This window comes from Hypomesus transpacificus, chromosome 7 (genome assembly GCF_021917145.1).
Source record: "Hypomesus transpacificus isolate Combined female chromosome 7, fHypTra1, whole genome shotgun sequence".
NCBI classification, from domain to species: Eukaryota; Metazoa; Chordata; class Actinopteri; order Osmeriformes; family Osmeridae; genus Hypomesus; species Hypomesus transpacificus.
In genome coordinates this window covers 6,836,584-6,861,531 of record NC_061066.1, presented here as the reverse complement: position 1 = coordinate 6,861,531, position 24,948 = coordinate 6,836,584, and the positions used below count along the sequence as shown (strand labels likewise).

The following is a 24,948-nucleotide window of genomic DNA, read 5'->3' as shown; positions in this document are numbered from 1 at the left end:
GAAAATTAGTAATTAGTTACAGTTACTAGTTACTTATTTCAGAAGTAACTGCATTACTTTACTAGTTACTGCATAGAAAAGTAATTAGTTACAAGGGAAAGTAACGTTTGCGTTACTTTTAATTCCCTGCTTCTCTTATCAAATTAACGCACACAGATAGTTATACTATTTTAGTGTTGCAGTGGCACAGTGTGGGACACGACAACTGTCAAATGTTATATCATTGTATGTTGCTCATTAGTTGCCTGAAGGCAACGGACTCAACTGTCGACATAGGTCACATGTCTTGACAACATACCTGGCAATCATTCTGTTTAGTTCTGCCTGGCTTAGAGACTGGAAATACTTAAAATCAAGCACGGGCTGTTTTGATGAAGTGGCTCCGACTGCTTGATCAGCGGAGCTAGCACTGGGTTCTTTTATGATTAGCTTTGTAGAAGCGTGTTGTTTTACTAGGTGCTTGTGAAGATTATAATTAATATTCTTCGCAGTGGATAAAGTTCTCGCACCTGCACACAAACTACAACTAACCAGTATATTTTATCCTTGATCTGGAAGGGAAAAATAATGTCGATATTTTCATGACACAAAGCTTGCACGGTCCGAACTGTCGGCCATTGTGTGGGCTGGTCTAAAATGCAGAGTGATTCATTCATACACTGCGTCACCGTAACTTGTTTAAGTTGTATTAATAACAGGAAATTGGGGAATTCATGCAAGAAAAAAGTAACGAGTAACGAGCCCATTTAAGTTTCAGTAATGTAACTGCGTTATTTAATTGAAAAAAGTAATGAGTTACATAACTAGTTACCGCCAAAAGTAGTGGAGTTACAGTAACGTGTTATTCCCAACACTGGTCCTGTCATAGCAACTAAATGTAGTTTAATCTGACATTAGTATTAGCTTAACCTTAAATCAATAAATTAACTGGGGGGGGGGGTTCATTATGAAACAGGCTACATTTTACTAAAGCAACAATACAATGCTTATGTTTGCTTTTTTTTATGAAATGGTGAGTATTTCAGTTCAAAATAAAATTGGTTATGAACATGATTATTGCTGGCATCGCGGCTGGGCCCCACCCCGACTTTGGAAGGACAGAAAAACAATAAGGTACCAGGTAGAATCTAAACGGTTAGGGAAATACTGTGTTACCTTCAAGAGACTCAATCCCAGTTGCTTGAGAAAGTAAGTCTTCATGTCTGGCGACCACCTGTCACAAGGAATAAAGTTTGTAGAGTCATGACGAGGGGAAACACATTTTATTAGATGTTGTACATAATGTGTATCGTAACAATACCATGTATAATTCGATGGAGTCACTTATTGTGCAGCTACCTGGCTGTGGAGTTCCTTGTCCAGCTGGCTGATTCCCTGTGCCAACTTGGCCAGCTGTTCGGCGATGACAGCATGATGAATAGCCTGAGCTGTGTACGTTTTCACGTCAAAGTCCTCAGTCACGAAGTCTGAATAGCATTCTGAAAAAGAAATATAATAATCTTTATCCTTTTTCACGCACACGTTTGTCAGACAAGGTCGTGGATAACCACAGTAATGTTTACAAGTAACTGAACCGTAACAATCATTTTAAATTTGCCAACTACTGTGGCCCACAGATGACTGCACTTGCTGTTAGCAAGTCTCGGGTGGTTTATTGCGAAAGTGCATTATTATATGTAATGTAAGGGTCTGTATACATTACAAACTGTATACACACATTGTTATCGATAATGTCATAATACAACGACACCAAGCATAAAGCGTAGTATTGTAACATTACCATCTTTTAGCAGTGAATTTGTGAACGCTTCCTCACTCTCCTCCATGATTGCCACTTCATCACATGCAATGACGACATATTCAATCGTCATAACCCATATTTAGTTTCACAAATGTAATTCTTTAAAATGTTGTGTTAATTACATGCATATGAACGATTGTTCAAAGAAAATAATTGCGACATCTTAAAGAAAAACAATTAAAGTAAAAAATCTACTGCTGAAAGTCGCAAGTAAAACTCGTCACTAAGTACCGCCCCCAAGCATTTCTGCCTCATGTTGATGTTTGTAGATTTATCAGTTTTACCGTCTTAAATGTATCAACTGGATAATACTGCATGCGTGACCCAATATTTTTTTTAATCGTGATACTATATATATAAACACAAAATGGCGAATACCAATGTGATGGACTTGTTTGAAAAAGGCAAAGTACTAAAAATATGTGCTCCAATGGTCCGGTATTCAAAGTAAGTTTAAAATGCTGTCAGGCATGCCATTTTGTTAAAATTGCTAAGGTAGTGGATGTCAAAATGTGTACCTCTTCTAATTTACAGGTTGGCATTCAGGTCTCTGGTGAGGAAATATGACTGTGACATTTGCTTCACTCCAATGATAGTTTCTGCGGACTTCCTGAGATCCATCAAGGCCAGAGACAGTGAATTTACAACAAGTGAATGTAAATTAAACGTTAAGTTGCAGTACTGCAAAATAAGCAATGTTGCACGATGTGTCGCTTCTTACCTAACTACACAAGTCATAAGCTTTCCTGTCCCAAATCTACCTTGCCCCTTAATTATCTTACCAGCCGACCGCCCACTGATTGTGCAGTTTGCTGCCAGCGATGCCCAAACGTTGGCGGATGCAGCCTGTGCGGTAGCACCCTTCTCTGACGGAGTGGATCTCAATTGTGGCTGTCCCCAGAGGTGCACATGACAGAGGTCCTATTTCACTCTGGACCTTGTGGGAAGGGGGGGAGAAACGCCAATATGGCCATGCTCTACATTTCATTTCATACAAAGATTTCAGATGTGAAAAAAAATTTGTAATCTAAATACAAGACATGAAAAATCCTAATTGTTTAAAGCAGTTTTTTTGTTGTTGTCGCTTTCAGGTGGGCCATGGCAGAGGGTTATGGGGCGTGCTTGATAAATAAACCTGAACTTGTCAAGGACATGGTTCACCACGTCAGAAATCAAGTGGACAATCCAAACTACACAGCGTCCATCAAAATAAGGTAACGGTCTTTGTCTGTTGAACTTTCATTTAAAAGTAAATTTACAACAATCAAACCCAATCACATTATTCATAGGCCTTTGCTTGACAGGCCCTTTACCTAATATATAAATACAATTCCCACTGTAAGCACAATTTGTCTCCACTCCCCTACAGAATCCATAAGGACCTGAGGCAGACAGTGGATCTGTGTCAGAAGGCAGAGGCGGCCGGCGTGTCCTGGATCACGGTTCACGGTCGGACAGCAGACGAACGCCACCAGCCGGTCCATTACGAAGCCATCAGAACCATCAAAGACAGCGTGTCTGTTCCCGTCATCGCCAACGGAGACATCAAGTACCTCAGGGATGTGGAGTCCACCCACAAGCTCACTGGTGTCGACGGTCAGTGGGTTAGCGACTGTCTCGAGGATGAGCTGAATCATGATTATGGTCTTGACCTTTAAAGTCCTACTGTTACTAATCGACTCATGAATTGTCAGCCACTACTCATGTTAATATAACATAACTACTACAGTATGATTGCCTCACTGTTTTTCATTTGTCAGGTTTTATGCATGTACACAAACGGTGTAAAACCTTAATGTCCATGTTTCATTTCCTTGTTGCCATTATACTTTGTTCGCAATTTAAACCTGTTGATATGCCATTACTGTTTGTACTTCTGCTTAGAGGCTAACTACCTTTTACTGGCTCTGTACTCAAACATATGCACAGTGACAAAGTTATGGTCTCATGCCACTGATCTCTCCCTCACCCAGACCGTGTCTTTTGTCCTGCAGGTGTGATGGCTGCACGAGGGCTTTTGGCCAACCCAGCCATGTTCGCAGGGTACGAGGAGACTCCCCTGGAGTGTGTGTGGAACTGGGTGGACATGGCCTTAAAACAGGGAACACCCTTTACCTGCTTTCACCACCACCTCATCTACATGCTGGAGCGGGTGAGCTCTCAACCAGAGAGGAAGGTCTTCAACTCCCTGGCCAGCACTTCTGCTGTCATAGACTACATCCACAACACATACAGCAAAGTGCCGTCATGAGTGCAAACAAGACATGTATTGTGCTTTCTGTTTTATACTTTTGTATAAGATGATGTACTTTCAGACTAATACTTATGTGCTTTTCAATTTAATAATTTATTTAATTTTCAGTAAAATTATTATTAATTTTTTATTGGATTATTTTCAAGTTCAAAAGTGCATTTCAAAATAATTCAATGCAATTCAAACAAACCAGAAATAAAACATTACATTACCTTAACAAGCATGTAAATAGAAATAAAAATGTCTACAAATATTTCTCTCTGTCCATTTAACTATTACATTTCACAAAACAAGAACCATAAAACAAATTTTTTATACAATTTATCCAAATTCTATGTTATGTACCCTTCAAGATGAAATAAATGTCAGCATTAGTACAAGAAACGGATTTGTTATGTTTAAAATCCTCTGTACTGTATGTTTGCCTATGGCATTAAAAGCATGTTGTCAGTAAACACTTTTCACAAATAATTCCCCTTTTCTCAAAAGTAACATTCAAATTAGCAAATGCAAAACTAATAAAGGTAAAGCATGTGTTGAATTTCAGTAGTGCAACATTTCCAGCATTATTTCCTTAAACAGTGTTTGCTACAGAAAGGTTAATACAGTTACAATTATTAGATGTACAGCAGTCTCTGACATGAAATGTAACACTCATTAGCTTTATACAGTGATTATTTGTGGTCTTTGTACACATTATTCTCAGGTAGATCCTAACAACATCACAACATTAGCCGTTATCTATTCCCTTTTCAGTCCCATGCCTGTCATAGTTTATAAATCCACATACATGAAAGTTTGACATTTAGTCCAAGTACACTGAAATACTGATTGACTGTAAACTGCTTAATTAGTTTTGAACAAAAGTACTTTGTCAATAACGGTATAGTTCACTGTACTTTTCAACATCAAATGTTTGTGTTGAACAGGCCCCTGGTGAATCCAATTGTATTCTACATGAAAGGCACATCCTCATAACAGCAACAACATTCAAAGTTTAACATACCAAACAACCTAATACCTTTATGACTTTGGCTAACATTACACATCAGAAGGCTAGTAATGGTATCAGATGAATTACAAATTCAAATTTATGAGAACCGTATCAATATTCTGGTAGAAACAGAAATCCAAAACAGATAATCAGAATTTCCTGAAGCAAAATTAGACAAAATTCTCCAAAAGGCATGAAACAGCTCAATTTGTACCCTGTACCTTCCCATTTAGATCTGTCTTGGTAGCCAAATGCAATTTGGCTCCATATCCACCTAGCCCTTTGTTAGGCAAGGTGGACTTCTTACCATCTACCTATCCCTATCCGCTTCAATCTATACGAACATGGGGTTGACTAAAGCACAACAAGATCCTCGTTTGACCACAAGGTGGGGCTACGGTTCCTCAGAGGTTCCACCTAGAAGGTGGAGGAGAAGTGCTGGAGGAAGACCATGGGGTGGTGCCTCTGGAAGTCTTTGACCAGCCGGCCCCTGTCCTTAGTGGACAGGCGGGCGTCCAGGGACACCTGCTGCAGCAGCTGCTTTAGGCTGTCCAGCGTGGCCGCGTCGCGTTGGTCCTCGTACTGCTGTGGGGACACCTGCTGGCAGAAGGTGAACACTGCAGCCACACCGGGGGAAACGGGAGAGGGGAAAACAGGAGACAGACACGGGGATGATCAGTGGTTGATGAAATACAACCTGCTTTGGGATCACAGTAAATATAAATATAGGATGCGTATGAAATACCAAATATTGACCATGCTCTTTCAAGAGGAAAAACTGTACCAGGATGTTACAGTGGATACAAAAGCATACTGACTTACTGGCAATGGAGTCCGGGTCTCTACCCAGTTGCAGGGTTTGCAGTGTCCTCCTTACAGCTTCAATCAGTGATATGGGGGTCTGTTTATACCAATGGGGGGGGGGGGAGACATTGGTTCAGTAAGGTGACTAGTTGTCACTGACTACCAAAGTAATGTATTATTAGGCTGGTCTTTCAAGGATAGACTGATCAAATTTCCATTGCTTGTCTTTCCAGGATAGGATTTCCCAGCAATGTAAATTTGATAAGCCTATCCTGTAAAGACCAGCCTAATAATAGAACCACAGGTGTCAGGTAGGTCTCAAAGCAAACGTGACAAGTATTCAAACTTCTTTCTCTGAATGGTTGGACTGTAGCTCTGGGAAGCCCTACCTTGAACAGCTGAGTGTGGTTGTCCATGAGGAACAGCACCAGAGTCTCAATCTGGGAACGGCTGAGATCCTTGTTCTGGATGATTCCTTTCTGGAACATTCTGCTGATCAGGGCCCTGTTTTCAGTCTTGAGCAGAATAGAATGAGCTTGGATCAGGGTCACACAGTGGGACAGCAATATGCCCTGCCCCGCGGGTCAGTTCCTTAACACGTCATAAGGCAGACAAAACACAACTAATTAATTCATCCATCTATCATGTATTCATTAGCTTAGCTCATCTGAAGCTGAATTCAGATGGATGATTACTGGGGAAATTGTGGGGTGTGTTTGCGTCGGTTGCAGATAGGTTTGTTTCCAGGCTGTGAATATCAACACCCTGTATTTTAGTAATTAAGGAGGCTGATACTGTTTCGACATTTAAAATCAGGTTAAAAACCTGTTTTGTTTAGTCAATTCTACGATTGTTAAAGGTAAGCATGTGTGTATTTACTTTCTATGTAAACCTGGGGTGTGTGTTTGCCTATGTGTGTATCACATGTACCTTTTTAATTGTAATTATAGCTTATATGTTCATATTGCCCCATCTACATGTTACAAATAAAGTAAACCTGTTACTGTCTATTCTTACTGTTATAGTTTCCGTTGCTGTATTGTTACTGTTATAGTTTCTGTTACTAGTTGGAGACAACGCGGGACGGGGCGTTTTCATCCTTATTCGTATAAATACAACTTAATTTAGAGTTCTTTCCCCTGGAACAGATTTCATGTTCCAACCGAGGGGGGCTGTCGCTGTCTTGGTGTGTGGGGCTGCATCAAATACCCCTTTTTGCTCTGTTAAATTGCTGCACTAGTCCACACTTCACCGGTGGGGATCTCATTCCAGTGTTTCCCACACATAGACTAATGTGTGGCGGTGCGCCACAGAATCAACACCGGCCGCCACACATTGCGTTTCGTATTTTTTTTTTTTTCGCTATTTAGGTTAAAACACGCAGCGTATTCGTTCAGCTGCATTTCCTTTCCCCTGCTCTCCCTCCGTCTCTCTGTCACTCATGCGTCTTTCTCACATATGCACACAGTCACAACGTCAGCACACGTTAGCAACAATGCATACATATGCCGTTCTAGTAAGACCGACAGCTATATCAGCGAGCCTTTAGCATTAGTGCCGTAGCTAAAAGTCGAGGAAAGTTGAGGCTACTTTTCGCTAGGTACCTTACTCACATTTACATTTAGTCATTTAGCAGACGCTCTTATCCAAAGCGACTTACAGTACTCAAAGTTTCCCTTTCGTTCTTTTGGTGAGAAGTCTCAAGAGCTAGCTACTTACCCGGCGTCATGGAGCCGACCAGTTAAATAGTTGTTTAGCACTAGCGTTGCTACATGCATAATGCAGAAATGATAGTTAGTTGTTATGTTAGTTGTTGGTAATTTTGTGAAGATGTGAATCATTTTGGATTAATATTTAATGTAACAAATTATTGACAAATTAGCTGTGTAACGAATTATTAACGAAGGAATTATTACAACCCACCCCCCTGCCCGCCACAACTAGATTTCTAATCTGTGGGAAACACTGCATTCTATTATGACTGTAACTGTTAGCTGCTCCTCATATTCTCTAATCCCTGCTCTCCTCTCTCTGTCCCCCCTCCACACATCCCCTGTGGTGTGGGGGGTTTGAGCTGTCAGCACCTGCCTGGTTGTCGGTCTGCCAACGCTGGACCTGGTCATCAACCGGAAACCAGTCTCCATGACGGCCAACAGCGAGTTTCCCAGTCCCGTCCTACATTTACAAAGCTGAACAATGGATTTTGGCATTTCAAAACCCTTCCTTGAGGGTTTAGGTTGGTTGAGGGGCAGTTCTATGGGCGTATGTGAAGCCCTTTGTGACATACTTGCGTGTAAAAAGGGTTATCAAATACATTTGATTTGATAATTAATTTGTTGTCGCTGGTGTGTGAACCATGGAATTTTTTTTGCTAGAAGCATTGCACCGTGCGGTGTACAGCTAGTGTCCAATCAGTGGACAGATAAACTTAAAAGCAACACGGAGCGAGCCAAATAGTCGGCTATGTGGAGATATTACTAGCCAACTAGTCTGCGGCTGTTAGCAAAGTAAATGATTTGAGGGGTGGTGGAAGTATTGCAAAGTACAATCCTACCAATTAAATCAAGCACATCCAAAACCACAATGCTAGGAGCACGCCAAATTCTTGCAGCTCAACAACTCTACTATACTGTAGAATCTACAGTGTAGAAGGAGTAGCGTTGCACATATGCAGGGTTTTTCCTGCATTGAGAAAATGTTGGCGCGCGCTGTCACGCCAAATAGTGTCCTAGGGCCAAATAGTGTCCTACCTGACGTCACAATGCCGTTCCGAAGCAAGGACGCGTCCGTCGCTATGCCGACCTTAAATTCCTGACATTCCTGAGATGGCTGCGCGTGCCAGCAGCGGGAAACTATCCTGGTTGCTATTCTGGTTGCTAGGTAGTCGCTTCTAAATTGCAATTTACCTCAGGCTCGCTCTCACACAGTTTTGGACCGTCATCGGCTCGAGTTGTTATTTATCTGCTGACGCATCAAGACATCCACCCGGAGACGATCTACATCAGATAACCCTTAAATCATTCCTTTACATTTAGTTCTAGTCATAGTTATACAGTGTATTGTTTTTATTAAATAAATAGTTGATTTATAGTTTAAGTTATAGTAATTTAGACTTTTGCAACTAACGTCACTGTGTCCAATCCCGACCGGTTATTAGCTAACATTCTGAGAAAATGACACTTCAAATATTGATAAAAATGATTGTATCACGTTTTCAGCTGATTTACTGATTTCACGTTAAGCTTTAACTTCCTACCTTTCGAGCTAAATATTGTAAAAAAAAAATAGAGTTAGCTTATCCTTTACTAGAGCCGGTAGAAAGACGCTGGCGCCGGTAAATTAGCCGTGCGCTACCCTTGTCCAAACCCGACCGCACTTATACTTGTAGTAAACACTCGCTGCTGCTGTTTTTACGGGGATATTAACTTGATCCAGGGTCACCAAACTGACCATAATGCTGTCAATATATCCGAGACAATAAGATATCACGCTTCAACATCTCAAAACTATGCGATAAAATCTCAATTTGACTGTTTACCACCACCTGCTGGATGTTTTGTTGAACTCTTCTCATGTCAGAGTAGAGAACGTCGCCCGAGCGTCGCCTGAGTGGTCTTTCGGCTTTCATCAATGTAACTTTCCTAAATTATTTAGATATGTAAACGTCCATATATGTTTATGAAATTTGACACGTAGATTGTTTGGTATGCCTAAAATAATATTACTTACACTTTGTTAGCGATTGCAAAAGAAAATGGTGGCAAAAAGACCGGACACTGGGTGTCCAAACCCCGTTCGGGTTTGGACAATAGTAGTTTACAGCGGTCGGGATTGGACACAGTGACGCTAGCAAGTTAGCTAGCATTACACTAGAGTTTTACAGAATAACATATCAGTACAGTATAACATTTTGTAATAGCCTACCGATTGTATATATTGTATCAAGTATAAAAATTTAATTAACTAGGTTAGTTTTATATACTAACCCCTTTGTTAATACATGGCAAGTTTAGCCTATAGCCTCCTCTACGAGTTGTCTATAGGCTACTATACGTTTTCACTCGTTCGATAGCTAGTGCTAGCTAGTTTGGTAAACAAAAAAATATTACAAAGGTTATTAAACAACTGCCTTCCATGTTGAGCTAGTTGGTACATTTTTTTTGTCGAAAAAATACCTTATTTCTTATCGATTTTAGCCGACCGGGTAGGCAAAGCGTATAGTATTCTCCCTGCACGCGCAGCCATCTCAGGAATGTCAGGAATTTAAGGTCGGCATAGCGACGGACGCGTCCTTGCTTCGGAACGGCATTGTGACGTCAGGTAGGACACTATTTGGCCCTAGGACACTATTTGGCGTGACAGCGCCAATCCCATGAAAAAAAAAAAAAGCTGTGTTCATCACGCGTGCAATGCGTGTCAGCGAATATGTTCTCAATAGTATGTTTCAAGTAGGCTACAGCCGAACCCTCGTTCTGTTTTGATCAATAGTAATCGAGTTGATAAGCTTGTCTTCTTGTCTGATCAATACGCAAATGTGAGAGAGTGGCCAGTAAACTGTTGTTCCACTGCGAGGGCCAGCCCAACGTGAACGAATACACCTGCACAAATGCAAATGAAATTTCTACTCAAAATGCTGACAAAAGTTTGATTTACGATTTCCAACACAGCTTCCATTGGCATTCTTAACCTGGAATGATAATATATAGTGTAGTGTTTCCTCTATGGCTACATTTCTGCCGCCAAGGTATCAGAAATCAGATTACACATTTTTTGGCCGTCTATTAGCAGTGATCGTTAGAGTGCATGTTGGAGAATTGCACGGACATGCGCTTCACACCGCAGTTGAGATTGCGTGTGTGCGTCCTTGAGAACTGTAAGTCATATATCTTATGTGGTCAGTTCATTTAAGCCTGCTAATTGTATACAGTGCCCTCCAAAAGTATTGGAACAGTGAGGCCAATTCCTTTATTTTTGCTGTAGACTGAAAACATTTGGGCTTGACATCAAACGATGAATGTGAAACCAGAGATCAACGTTTCAGCTTTTATTTCCAGGTATTTACATCAGGATCTGATGCACAAATTAGAAAATATCACCTTTTTGTTCGAACCCACCCATTTGTCACGTGAGCAAAAGTATTGGAACATGTGACTGACAGGTGTGTTTTGTTGCCCAGGTGTGTCCTATTACATACATTATTCAATCAATAAATACCACTGAATGTCTACACTCAGGTTCAGATTGGGTAAGATAGGTTTTGTCTATGCAGACTGTATTCAGAGGTGAAAACAACATGAAAACCAGAGCGCTGTCTTTGGGTGAAAAACAAGCAATTGTGAGTCTTAGAGAAGATGGAAAATCAATCAGAGCCATTGCAGAAACATTGGCCATAGCCAGTACAACCATTTGGAATGTCCTGAAGAAGAAGAAAACTACTGGTGTACTAAGTAACAGACGTCGAACAGGTAGACCAAGGAAAACATCAGCAGTTGATGACAGAAACATTGTAAGAGCTGTAAAGAAAGACCCTAAAACAACTGTTAGTGAGATCAGCAACAACCTCCAGATGGCAGGAGTGAAGGTATCACTATCTACTGTTCGCAGAAGACTTCATGAACAAAAGTACAAGGGCTACACCAGAAGATGCAAACCACTCATTAGCAAGAAGAATAGGAAGGCCAGGCTGGAATTTGCCAAAAAGTACAGAGATGAACCTCAAAAATTCTGGGACAAAGTTTTATGGACTGATGAGACAAAGATTAACTTTTACCAAAGTGATGGAAAGGCTAAAGTTTGGAGAAAGAAAGGAACTGCTCATGATCCCAAACACACAAGCTCATCTGTGAAACACGGTGGAGGTAATGTCATGGCTTGGGCTTGCATGGCTTCTTCTGGGACGGGCTCATTAATCTTCATTGAGGATGTAACACATGATGGCAGCAGCAAAATGAACTCGGAAGTCTACAGAAACATTTTGTCTGCCAATTTAAGGAAAGATGCAACCAAACTGATTGGCAGAGCCTTCATCATGCAGCAAGATAACGACCCAAAACACACTGCCAAAACAACAAAGGAGTTCATCAGGGGCAAGAAATGGAAGGTATTAGACTGGCCAAGTCAATCTCCAGACTTAAACCCTATAGAGCAAGCATTTTACCTGCTTAAGAGGAGACTGAAGGGAGGAACCCCACAAAACAAACAACAACTGAAAGAGGCTGCAGTGAAAGCCTGGGAAAGCATCAAAAAGGAAGAATGCAAAAGTTTGGTGACGTCAATGGGTCACAGACTTGCTGCAGTTATTGAAAGCAAAGGATTTGCAACTAAATATTAAGTCTTATTCACTTAAATATGTTTTAAGTATATCTGTTCCAATACTTTTGATCACATGACAAATGGGTGGATTCAAACAAAATGTGATATTTTCTTAGTTGTGCATCAGATCCTGATGTAAATACCTGGAAATAAAAGCTGAAACGTTGATCTCTGGTCTCACGTTCATTATTTGATGTCAAGCCCAAATGTTTTCAGTCTACAGCAAAAATAAAGGAATTCGCCTCACTGTTCCAATACTTTTGGAGGGCACTGTAAGTCTATAGCTCTTGCAAATTTATAAATCAAGTTAACTGGTGATTGTTGTTGTTTGTATTCTTCCCCTGCTAGCTAAATTGCACATGTCTGTTGATTCGATAGCGATTGCTGTCCTTGCTCAGGTTTGTATATTAGGTGCGTTATTATGCTGAAGTAGTTTTAATTAATAAAAAAGTGGGTTTATTGTTAATATTTGCTACAGAATGCTTAGCCTATCAAGATCAAATGAAGCAGGCAGAGTGGCCTACTTTGATCGATAGGCTAGGCTACTGACCTTTTACAATAAGTTACGTCAATTATTAGTTGGCAGCATTTATGCCATTTAGAACATACTTTATGAGTGTAAGGTGTCTTTAAGTAGCCTAACTTTTTTGCTTTAGGGGAAATAGGACGAAAATTATGGAGGATTTTAGGGGCCAAAACTAAATAAATACCATAAAACAAAGCTTAAATAAATGACTAATTATATAATTTAATGCCTAATTGATATACAAAATATATAAATGACCAGTGGCGACTGGTCATTAGGGGCAGGTGGGGCAGTGCCCCACCTGTTATCAACAGAAAGAACTGCAACAAAATTATGTTCTTTTTTATTTCTCAAACATTTTTTTTTTCGTTTACTTCGAATAATTTATTATCCATGAATATAGCGTCTTCCTAAATTGTTTCGTTTCATTCGTTTATGTTAAGATTGAATTTCATGTTCATTGGTCCCTGCCTTGCTGCTTCAGACTGCGTTCTGCCAATTCGAGTTAGCATAGGCTAATCGTGAAAGTGGGGCTCTGGTGGGGCTAGCCCCTCTCTCACAATGCAATGTACATTGGACGTGGGAAAGTTTTAATACGCATGCTCAGAATGTAATGTAAGTAGATCACACAAATTTGATGCCAAGTGGGGCTGAGAGCCAGTTGCCCCACCACAGCGTCATTTCGTATTTCAGACCTGATTGGCTATCTGTCTTTCTGGCGCCAACATTAGTCGGCAAAAAGGAGACCGTGGTGGGGCAAGCCCCTCACTCACAATGCAATGTACATTGGACGTGGGAAAGTGTTAATACGCATGCTCAGAATGTAATGTAGATCACAAAAATTTTATGCCAAGTGGGGCTGAGAGCCGGTTGCCCCAATACACCGTCATTTTGTATTTCAGCCCTGATTGGCTGTTTGTCGCCAACATTAGTCGGCAAGAAGAGCGAGGATATGTAGCTAGATTGTCTTAGCTAGCTTGTTAGCTTCACAAACGCCAGATAACTTGAGAAAATGAATAAAGTGGATTTCATACTTGAGCAGCGGTTATATACCCTATAAACCCTTAATTTGGAGGAGAAAGTTGAAGTAAAGCAGCTTAAGTGGTGCCCATCAGCCACGATATTGTCATCGCTCAAACTGCTGGTAAAAGTAACCGTAGGTTTAAAGTGGAGTGGTTTTTGAAGAAAGAGGCTAACGGTTAGTCTAGTTAGCATACAAAAGAAGGCACCTCTCTCTTCAAGTGAGCTCTCAGCCTTGGTGAGTGAAAGCATATTTTATCATCCTGCCTTGTGGTGCTGGTCCATGCATTGGTCATATTTTGGGGCTGGATCGATAGATAAAGATGGTGACGTGTCAGTGTGTCCATGCTTATCTGGTTGTTGTCATAGAATGGATCTGTATCCCTAAAAAGTTGTATTTCTGCTTCTTTGTGGCCTTCCGTTGTGTTGAGCTCATTGCTGTTTGCGCATGGCTCTGTAGGCACATTGGTTCTGAGCTTGCCTTGGTTACATTCCTAATTTAGGTTTGTAAATATGACAGTGGTAATGTGTGTGTGTGTGAGAGAGACAAGGAGAGCAATTACACAAGAAGGTCTCCCTCTCTCCAATTTGTGTACTACAACACCTGGTAGAAGCAAGCCGCTTTGTCGTTAAAGGTGTTGTGTGGAGCCACGCTGTTTGTTGATGTGTTAAATAAACACATCAGTAGCAAGAGGGACTTTTGTAGCTAACTGGTATCCTATATTTTGAAATGTTTTTTGCCCCACCAATTTTTTACATATAAAAACGCCACTGTAAATGACTAATTAAATGAGACACTAAATATATAAATGTTACATGTATTTGTGTGCACATATATATATTTACATTTTAAGGTGTTCACATTTATTTATTTATCCTTACATTTATTTACTTATCCTAACATTTATGTATTTATCCTTACATTTATTTATTTATCCTTACATTTATCCACGGTGTAACTTGCTGCAGCAAAATAAATCTGTCGTCCCACGTCACCAAGTCAGGGGGCGGGTTAAAGCCTCTGATTGGTGGTTCAAGTTGAATCGACTGCTTTTGACTAATCCAAGATGGCAGCACCTTGTGCAGATTCAATGAATGAAATATTGAATGCTACAGTGGTCGAAATGTTGGCGGTAGCTGAAGAGATGGAGGCACCTGCCAATTCTACGGTGGCCCTGAAGTGCAAACCACACCCCCTAATATGAGTATATCCACCAAATGAAAACACTCCCCCCCAATACGAGTCAACTCCCCCCAAACCGGATGACTTGTTCACCTCCCCCTAATACAAAAACGCGCTCCCCCAAATGGAAAACGACATTACATTAACTCAAAAACACATTACATTTCCTCTGAACGGAACAAAATGCAATAGCCTGGCAGAAAGTTACGTGCACCAGAACATTTGTTTGGCTATCGAAGAATGTAGCAAATAGTAGGCTACTTAGGCAAAAGTATTTTGTGTTAAATGTAAAAATCGATAGCCAAACAACTATCCTGGTCCACGTTACTCTGTCATTGTGGCATTTAATTCTACTGTAGTGGACTATTAGTTTTTTCTTCTGAAAAGTCCTGCTTCCTTCAACTGCGTTTTTAGCATGCGCATAGGCTACTTATATTGTGAAACGTTAACAGCAGATCTAAGATTATTTCATGGGAATGACCCTGATTAAAATAAAGAGTAGTGTAATGACCCTGAATTGTAAACATTAATGTTTCCTCTTTCTTTCCAATCAAAACGATTAAGTTCATGATAATGACAGAGTTACGTGGACTAGTTGTTTGGCTATCGATGTTTACGTTTAATACGCAATTTATGCTTTTGCATACGTAGCCAATGCTACATGCTTTGATACCCAAATAAATGTCCTGGTGCACGTAACTCTGTCAGGCTATTGCATTTTGTACTTCTGTCGATCAATTTCTTATTTCTTGTTAGTTAGCCTACTGCATCCAATCAGCGCTAAAGTGTAGTACCTACCCTTTCCGTTCAGAGTTAATGTATTGTGTTTTTGAGATAATGTAATGTCGTTTTCCATTTGGGGGAGCGTGTTTTTGTATAGGGGGGAGGTGAACAATTCATCCGATTTGGGGGGAGTTGACTCGTATGGGGGGGAGTATTTTCATTTGGGGGATGTACTCATATTAGGGGGTGTCATTTGCACTTCAGGGCCACCGTACAATTCACTTCTTTTTTACATCATATTAAGAGCTTCGCTGAAATTATAGGAATTATATTGGCCCTAACTAACACAGACATCAATGAAAATGTGTTCACGATCCTCAGGGAGATGATACAGCATAGGGGTGGGCAAATCGATCTCAAGACCGACAGTGGCCGGGTTGGGAAACCCGGCAACTAACGATACCAACGTTGGGATCAATAGCCTGATTGATAGCGTGATAAGATCGATACTTAAGTTTCATTCCACATTGAGTACACAACTCCCTTTACATCATTGTGGTTTTTCTAACTTCGCTCAAACTCACTTTGCCCTCCCCTGCTAGGCTGAGTTGTTGCCGGCGTGTACGTGCATTAACACGACTCAGCGGCACACATTAACAGTATTTCTGACAAAACTCAGTGTCCTGTGTTTTATTATGATCATAATCATGAACAATTAATTAAAGGAAACATTTTAAATGTTCATTCAAATATTCATATTGATGATGCATTCACTTAATCAATTATGAGGCATTGCTTTCCCCGACACGAAAGTAGATAAACTGCTTTTCTAAGCCAAAAGTATCGGTATTTGCAATACTGGCCCTGTATTTACTCCTTGGTATCGGATCTATACCACATTGTGCAGTGTCGCACACCCCTAGCAGCTGTAGAGTGAGGCGATAGAGGATCCCTCTAGATTGAAGAGAGCTTGATCGACTGGTGGAGTCTGCCTGGTGTGTAATACTGTTCATTCACCAATCAGAGGCTTTAACCCGCCCCCTGACTTGGTGACTGGGGACGACTGATTTATTTAGCTGCAGAAAGTTACACCGTGGATAAATGTAAGTATAAATAAATACATGTAAGTATAAATAAATAAATGTGAACACATTAAAACGTAAATATATATACACGCAAATACATGTAACATTTATATATTTAGTGTCTCATTTAATTTGTAATTTATATATTTTGTCTGTCAATTAGGCATTACATTATATAATTAGTCATTTATTTAAGCTTTGTGTTATAATATTTATTTATTTAGTTTTGGCCCCTATAATCCTCCATAAAAAATATGTGCAATATTACGTTAGCTATTAGACTATTACATTAACCTGTTCCGAAATATAGAATTTAGTTTCGGCGGGGGGGTGAGGGGGGGGGGGGAGATGCAAAACACCTGGGAATAAATACATTCATTAGAAAAAAGAAGAAAAAAAAGAATATGTATATATACGTGTTTTTGGGGGGGGGAGCACCGAAGACCCATTTTGACCCAGGAAAAACCCTGATATGTGATCATTCGAATGCGGGTCTCACAGCGTAACACCGCATATGCGATTTCAAAAATTCAAAAACTATGCGACAAACGCTGTGTGGCTTCAATATGTGCTAATGAGAAGGCTAACAAGTAACACTAACATGCTAGTATCATTGCTACAACCAGTATGCTTGCTGTTGGGGCCGTCGGAAATATTTAGAACTCACCTAACGCATCTCAAGGTTTGGTTAACTCATGCTGCGGACAAATGACATAGGATGTGCTGCGTAAAAAAAATTGGTGGATCGGCCAGTGGATCTGTTAATTTTTCTGATCCCCGATACAGCTATTTTGTCAATATCGGGGCCGATATCCGATCTTCATATCGTATCGGTGCACCCCTACTTACTAAAACGTTGTATCTATGTGTCGTTGCTAACGTGTGATGACGTTGTGAGGTTTATGCTAGCACTGAGTTCCCTTGTATCACACAAGGCACTTTTTGCCACAAAAACGTATTTCAAGCCTTAACCGTCAAACGGTTACGTTTTTTCCTTCAAGTAATATTTTGAAGCATTTACTGATGTAGCATTTCATTAATAAAGAACCTCCTTTGAAACATGCTGATTCTAACAACATTGTCACCGTCAGTATCTCAGCTGGAACCGTGATTCAAACAGTACCATCTGCAAACTGAAAATATGCCCCCAAAAACATAAATAAGCTTGAAATGTAATTTGGGAAAAATGGAAGATACAACAATTTACTGGAAGCGATCATTTTCGGTAACAACGCAAAATGCGATCATTTGGTCGCAGTCTAGAGCCCTGCCTGGAGAGGCCAGCTGTGCTTAGTTTTGCTAATACCGGTTAGTTGAGCTAGCTAATCCCAGGACTACCGCTGTGTGGGAATAGCAGGTGCTAACCAGTCAAAGGGCGTACAAAAATACAAAGATATCACAGCCTGGAAATATAGCTAGCTACATGTTATCACCTGGCCTTTGCCTGTGGCGTTTCTGCATCTGCAGGTGTTTTAGGTAGAGCTATCTCCCAGAAGTTTCGGGGGGGATACCTGCTTGTGCAGACGGTAAGCCTCCGGCTGGGTAGCTACGGCCATGAATGCCAGGAGTCTCCTCAGCTCGTCTCTGGCTCCGGGCTCCAACAGGCGTAAACACAGCTGGCACGCCCTGGTGCCCTCGGCCGTCTTGCCGCAGTCTGGAGGGGGTGGTGGGGAAGTGGGTTGGTGGTGAGGGTGAGGGACAGGGGTGGACAGGACATGCAAGGGACAGGGGCAAAGGTGAACAAAGGATTGAGAACAGGTTTTCTTGGGGGCCTTTTACGACTATGGTGGTGACGTGTAAGCAAAGGGAATACAACTGGCTGTGAGCAACTGCTGGCAACTGCTGGCCGAACGATACTCTGCAACCATCCCGTGCCTCCGTCCATTTCCCCCCATATCCATCTCCTCCTTGGTTCTCACCCAGCAGACCAAGGATGCCAGCATGGACCTCCAGGTAGCGGTTTGAGAGGAGCGGCGCCCGCTCCTGGCCGCTGTAGTACTTGGCAATGGTGTCGAACAGTAGTCTCTTCTGGGCCCCCTCCTTCTTTGCCGGGCCTTCACCCCCCTGCTGTTGGAGGTGCTCCCCAGCCGCCACGATGAGCTGATCGGGGAAGTGTTCTAGGCAGTCTGCTGCTGCGGCCAGCCACGCATCCAGCCTGGGGAGCAGAAATCCAAATAGAGATGGCCAGCTTTGGTTTTGTTTTCCTGGTTCCTAGAACTAGAGTTTGAACTTGTCAAAAACGTGGTTCATGCTCAAAAGACATCTGGGATCATTTTAGCAATCTCGCTGACCACTTTAGCGACGTCGAAGGGCCTTGTTTGTACGATTCAGACTACAGAACTGTGGAACAGAACTGTGCAACAGGTCACAATAGATTGGATCATGGGCATAGCTGTAAATTGGCAACGTCAGAATTGTGTTGTATAAAAGAATGTCCAGTTTGAACTGTACGGTTTGAACCGTACAAGGCACTGCATTTTACTAAGCACTACTATATTCGAGACTATGTAAAGAATTGATGAGACTATGTAAAGAATTTATGTCTTATTATTTCACTGTAGAATTATTACATTTGTCACCATACATTAGTTAGCTGGCCACTACAATCATTGTTATATGTTAAGCAATTGAGATGTCTGCGACGAATCCTCCAGATCCACTGGCCTAACACCATCAGTAACAAAGATCTGTGGGAACGTACCAGCCAAAAGCCAGCGGACGAAGAGATCCTCCAACGACGTTGGAGATGGATAAGCCATACTCTCCGCAAACCAGCCACAAATATCACAAGAGTCCCTCAAGTGGAATCCCCAAGGGAAAGATAGGTTGGCCGCAGAGACTGGGAGGTAGATGCCAAGAAAATGGGCTACAGTTGGGGATAGCTTGAGATGTTGGCTCAGGACCAAGATGCTTGGAGAACTCTTTGTTGTTGGCGGCCTTAGCCCCAGAAGGGGTAGTAGGCGATGATGATGAAGCACTTGAGATGAGCAGTTGCACTGTGGTTGAAAATAAGCCGCGGCTTGTATTCCGATTTTACTGTTTCCTTGTGCGGCTTATATTTAGAAGCGGTTTATAGTCTGGTTTTAGAAAAAAAAAAGGGCTTTGTCTCAAGATCTCTACAGACCCGTGCAGCTAATTGAATGCTCAACACTTGCACGGGGGCTTATTACTTGAGAGAGGAATACTTTACTGTGTCGTCTCAGTTACACTATCAGGGCTTGGAAATACAGTGACTTGCTAAAGTAGGCAAATGGCTAATAGAATATAACATTTCAAAATAATTTCAGTTAATCAGAAACAGCTGCAAGACCCAGTGAAATGTTATAGGCTAGCTAGCAAAATAACGCTAACATCGCTAAAAACATAACAAATTCAACTTTGGTAGTGTAACCGAGCTCTTTATGAGTTTATTTTAGATATAATTGTATATGATCGTGTGGACAATAAGATACGGACGCAGTCTCTTTTCATAACTTGTATTTTAACTCTCGAGGGACAAAACACCCTTGTCCGTTGCCACATAGAAAGGTCTGCTACAGTATAGGCTATCCTCAGGATTTGCAAGTTAGCTAAACTTATACTTTATCTAAAATAAGTTTGTAGACTTAATGGATTCTGACACTAAATGAGTGACTTGGCTTTATTTCTGGACATACTATCCACAACCGAAGTGTGTTACACAATGCTGTAAGATCGTAGCCTGGCTGCCAGCCCAACTTCTCCCCGCCCACAAAAAAATTTGGTCGGGAAGTTGGGTCTGGAGGGTCTCGTATTGGGGACAACTATAGAAAACCAGAATCGGGACGGACCAATGAAATTGCCAGGGCAGGCTTTATACGATGATGGACAGATGATCAACAGTAACGTAATCAACAACGTCACGAAAGAGCGCTTGGGTTGAATTCGTTTTCAACAAACAACATATTACGTTGCTCTGATTGGTTGTAGGTCTATCCATTGAGCGAAGAGGCATTTGTTTTACGAGTTCGGTTGAAACACGCCCCGTAGTCACAGCCCAACGGAGAGTTTTCTGACTAGAATTATGAGTATGACAACGTCAGGCTAGTAATATCGCCTATACTCGTGCATTGCTCTCGGTACCCAGAATGCCCTGCGGCAAGCTGAAAAGCTACTAAGTTAAGGGCATTAGCTTAGTTAAATAAGCATTGTTTGGAGTTCTATTGTTGTGTTCGTTCTGTTTTGATATGTGGAGCATGCTAGGGTCTATAGTTTAGCTAATTTGAGTGTTCACTCTGATTGGGAATGTTGTCTCGTTAGATGGCTATCCACTGCGACACTGTGTCTAGGGAAGTAATCAATCGTGAGCATTGGTCCACTCAACGTTAGCCGGCGCAACGGTAATGTTGTTAGCATTCAAAGTGCGGCTTATATTCTAGTGCGGTTTATACTGTGATTTACAAACACACAGTGCTCTTCTGGGGGGGTGCGGCTTATATACAATGCGGCTTATTTTCCGAAAAATACGGTAGTTTTTTTCACCGCACCTGTTAGCTGATATTATATGTATATTGGAACTGTTATCAGTACTATAATGCAATAAATCTGTGTGTGTGTGCACGCTTTGGGCATCACCTAACAACAAGTTACTTGCTGGACAACATTTCAAATGGCAATTCACAAATGTTTTGGGGGGAATACTTAGCCTGGTCCTAACCAGACCCTCGTACATTTCATTTGTACAGAGGTTCTGGGTTCGCTCCATTGACAAGCGTTAACTTCCTTGAAGGCGGGTACTCTGTTGAAGTTTAGACGTATTGGATCTGCCCAGAGCTACTCTGATCTGCCATAACCAAACGCTAGCGTTCGCCTTAGCCAACTCCTTCACCACGGAGCTAGCTGCCGTAGCTGGAAAATCTAACTTTTCCCGAACCCTGTGGGGAGGAGGGCCACAACATCATGACCATCATCAAAACTCAGCAGCATTGTTCTTGCTCCGGCTTTAACTTATGACTGTTCGACAGCGTTGCCACAACCATCTCATGTCATTTAGAAGCTAGCTAACAAAAACACAATATGAAGTGGAGCCTTGTTTCAGTATATTAATTTTGTCACATGAATGAATGCTTTGACTGATGTCAGCACACTCCAATTATACTAACACCAAATAAACTTACCAACATCATAGTCACCAGCTAAATCACAGGCATGCAATATTTATAATTCTAAGAATCTGTGTGTCACCAAATGAACTAAGAAACGTCCTAAGCATTGGCAAATATTACCTTTATCATGTGCAAAAGTGACTTGATGATGTGGATGTATCAATCGTGATATGAGAAATGTAGGTACCACAGCCAGGAATGTTTGTGTGTCACCTACTTCTTCACGGTGACCTGAAAACCTGAAAAAACCTACTGTGGCAGGTTGAGGCTCTGCGGTAGCTGTCGGTCCAGGCAGGTGTTGGAGATGACCAGGTCTTGACGGGTGGACACGGAGCCCCGAGCCTGAGGCCGGGCCCGGGCAGGGGAGGTCAGGATGCAATCCAGCATGGGAAGCTCCACCACCTGCAGGAGCTGCAGAAGAGTCTGCTGCTTCCACACCTCCTCCACTACTGAGGGGGAAGGAGAGGAACAGATAAGAGAGAAGAGGAGCAGACAGGAGATGAGCAAAGTGGATAAGAGAAGGGAGGGGAGGAGAGAAGCATAGAGGAGAGGAGCAGAGGAGTGCAGACAGGAAAAGAGCAGACAGGAGAAGAGAAAAACAGACAGGAGAGGAGCAGAGAGAAGACAGGAGAAGAGAGGAGCAGATAGGGAAAGAGAAGAGAGGAGCAGAGAGACGAGAGGAGCAGATAGGAGAGGAGAAAAGCAGACAGGACAAGATCAGACAGATGCAAAGGGGAAAAGAGGAGCAGAGAGGAGAGGAGAAGAGAGCAGCATAGAGGAAAAGAGGAGCATAGAAGAAAAGACAGGAGAAGAGAGAAGCGGATAGGAGAGGAGAAGATCAGACAGGAGCAAAGAGGGGAAGAGAGGAGCATACAGGAGAAGAGAGGAGCATACAAGAGCGGAATATACAGGAGAGGAGTAAGTCGGGATAGGAGTGGGAGGAGAAAACGGCCAGGGCTGCGTTTCCCAATAACGATGGATCGTAGCAACAATCGAGCAAAAAACGAAATCTTTCTTACGTGCGTTTCCTAAACATGCTCGTAAGGAGTAGGCTAATCTATGCGCTTTCAAGAGCTACAAATTTTCAAGAGACACTTTAGTTTAAGGTGTCTTTGGGAACGGCCCGTAAAACTAAGTTTCGTCGTACAATAGATTCTACTATAAACTTAGGCTTATGACACTTTCGGGAAACGTAGCCCTGGTGAGAAAAACTGTGTGCCGAAGAGAAAGGGAGAGTCAAAGAGACTTGGGATGGCCATACAGGCTAAAGGCCAAATGGTTAGGGTCCCAACATCAGCTTCAGCCTGCCATCTCACCAGCCTTGGAGAGGAAGGGAGCCGAGGGAGCTGTGTTCAGGGACGCCGGGAGGATGGGTTGCAAGTTGATGGTCTTGAATAACCTCTCGACCCTCCTGTCTGAGGAGCCCACAGCCAAGGGGTTCGAAATAGTCCTCATCTCAGCTAATCTGGGGATAGGAAGGTATGGATCAACATGAATTAGATTACAGCTAAATAATGAGCATGGTAATGCTTTTCTGTGTTGGTGACAACTCAATAACATACTATCACCAACAGCACTAAGAATTAATTAGCATTACAATGCTGTAAAAACAAAACAAACCTGGAACCCTTCTTCCTCTTCTCATCCTGCCTCTCTGACTTCACCTTCTCCCCATCTCCGCAACCATCGGCCTTCTGGAAAGAACCCGGCAGGACACTGCGATCCAGGAAGCGGTAGAGGCTAGAGCTGCTGTCCTCAAACAGAGCTTCTTTATCACGGCGAAAGAGCTTTGTCCCCACCGACTCAAACACCCTGGCCTCCATGAGCGCCTGGCAGAGCCGCGCAGCTTTGAGACGGGATACCTCACTGGCGCCGAACACAATGTTCTGCATGAGATGGCTGAGCACGGCGTCCACCGCGTCCGAGCCTGTGAAGCAGTTCGGGTGGACACGCAGATGCTTCCTCCGCCTCCGCACCTCCACCTGCGACTGTAACGCTAGGATGATGTTCTGCCACAGCTGGGTGGCACGGAACGGCCTGGAATATCCTGAGGCTGGAAGTGGGTGAGAGGAATAAGGGCATGTTTGTTTTAGAAACACCAATATTGCTTTAATAGCTCAGGTCGCACATTTGCTTTTAAGGAGTAAAATAAAATCATACCAAACTCAGACTGTACAAAAAAATTCTCAGCATTAACAGGTATGACATACTTTTTTCAAGAGATAACTTAACTCTTCACTTGTATTAGACTGTGGTATACATACAGGGTATTACTCAACTTTTTTTACACAACATTTAACTTACGGTAATCTAACTAGTGTTGTGAATTTGAACTTATAGCAGCACTAAAAGTTAGCTAGTTATAACTTCTGATCTACCTTGCATTGGCTTACTAGCTACAGTAGGCCAGGGGTGTTCAATCCTCGTCCTCAGGTTTCACTGTCTTGTATGATTCAAATTAATGGTCGTTATCAGGCTTCGACAGAGTTTGATAACAACCCATTCATTTGAACCAGGTGTGTTGGTGCAGGGAAACATCTCAAGCATCCAGGACAGTGAACCCTGAGGACCAGGATTGAACACGCCTGAGCTAGGCTAACGTCAACCGGAACCCAAGAGAAATACAAGTTAACAACATCACACAGTATAGTTAGCTAGCGGCAAAAAAAACAAAGCTGCATTAAAATGAATAAATAACCTTTGCACGTTAGATTGTTAGCTGTAGATATGTAAGATAAAGCCATCCATATCAAACATAGGCCAACTAAGCTGAACTGTTCAATAGCATTTATACTGTACTGTACAGTAGTAGCTCTCGTGCTCATGCCTGCACTTGCAACACCACCTAATAATATCAGCGTTGTGACAATTGCAGACAATGAATCACAACTAATGTTTATTACTACTTTTGCTACGGCAATATATGATCAATAATCAAGCATTTAACTGACCAGGTTGAATATTTTCACGAAGTATCCGTGATTGACTGTTCAATCTTCTAAACCTCGGAGTCAAATCAACCGCCATCATCCACGTATGTGACGTAATCTTCCGCCACGGTTGTGTGTCTTCCGCCGAGACCCGGAATTCCCAATAGGGTCCAATCAGAGAATGTCTAATAAA

The 24,948-nt window shown here is 42.0% G+C and overlaps 3 protein-coding genes across 5 annotated transcripts in view; 1 reads left to right on the top strand and 2 right to left on the bottom strand.

The window, feature by feature from the left end:
- The window catches only part of cog5 (component of oligomeric golgi complex 5), a 117,692-nt gene extending 115,712 nt beyond the window's left edge, over nucleotides 1–1,980 (bottom strand). Inside the window, exons 1-3 of the mRNA XM_047022638.1 lie at nucleotides 1,781–1,980; nucleotides 1,339–1,478; nucleotides 1,156–1,213 (exon numbers count right to left, since the gene is read on the bottom strand). Of these exons, the coding sequence (XP_046878594.1) occupies nucleotides 1,156–1,213; nucleotides 1,339–1,478; nucleotides 1,781–1,871 (289 nt within the window). The 5' untranslated portion in view covers nucleotides 1,872–1,980. The remainder of the gene's footprint in view (nucleotides 1–1,155; nucleotides 1,214–1,338; nucleotides 1,479–1,780) is intronic.
- A 43-nt stretch (nucleotides 1,981–2,023) lies between these two features.
- dus4l (dihydrouridine synthase 4-like (S. cerevisiae)) lies at nucleotides 2,024–4,189 on the top strand. Of its 2 annotated transcripts, XM_047022645.1 has the most exons (6): nucleotides 2,024–2,248; nucleotides 2,336–2,457; nucleotides 2,587–2,704; nucleotides 2,893–3,015; nucleotides 3,171–3,397; nucleotides 3,796–4,189. In XM_047022645.1, the coding sequence occupies exons 1-6, from the start codon at nucleotides 2,169–2,171 to the stop codon at nucleotides 4,050–4,052; spliced, it is 927 nt and encodes a 308-aa protein (XP_046878601.1). In that variant the 5' UTR covers nucleotides 2,024–2,168; the 3' UTR covers nucleotides 4,053–4,189. The 2 variants fall into 2 exon arrangements, with proteins under 2 accessions (XP_046878601.1, XP_046878600.1); XM_047022644.1 differs by having other exon boundaries at nucleotides 2,037–2,248; nucleotides 2,336–2,704.
- Nucleotides 4,190–5,462: 1,273 nt separating this feature from the next.
- On the bottom strand, nucleotides 5,463–24,939 carry depdc4 (DEP domain containing 4). Of its 2 annotated transcripts, none has more exons than XM_047022639.1 (9): nucleotides 24,777–24,939; nucleotides 23,446–23,878; nucleotides 23,142–23,290; nucleotides 22,079–22,274; nucleotides 18,622–18,857; nucleotides 18,214–18,356; nucleotides 6,243–6,368; nucleotides 5,872–5,950; nucleotides 5,463–5,666 (listed from the first exon to the last, which is right to left on the bottom strand). In XM_047022639.1, exons 1-9 carry the CDS (start codon nucleotides 24,853–24,855, stop codon nucleotides 5,467–5,469), a joined length of 1,641 nt encoding a protein of 546 aa, XP_046878595.1. In that variant the 5' UTR covers nucleotides 24,856–24,939; the 3' UTR covers nucleotides 5,463–5,466. The 2 variants fall into 2 exon arrangements, with proteins under 2 accessions (XP_046878595.1, XP_046878596.1); XM_047022640.1 differs by having other exon boundaries at nucleotides 22,079–22,271.
- Between the last annotated feature and the right edge of the window lie 9 nt (nucleotides 24,940–24,948).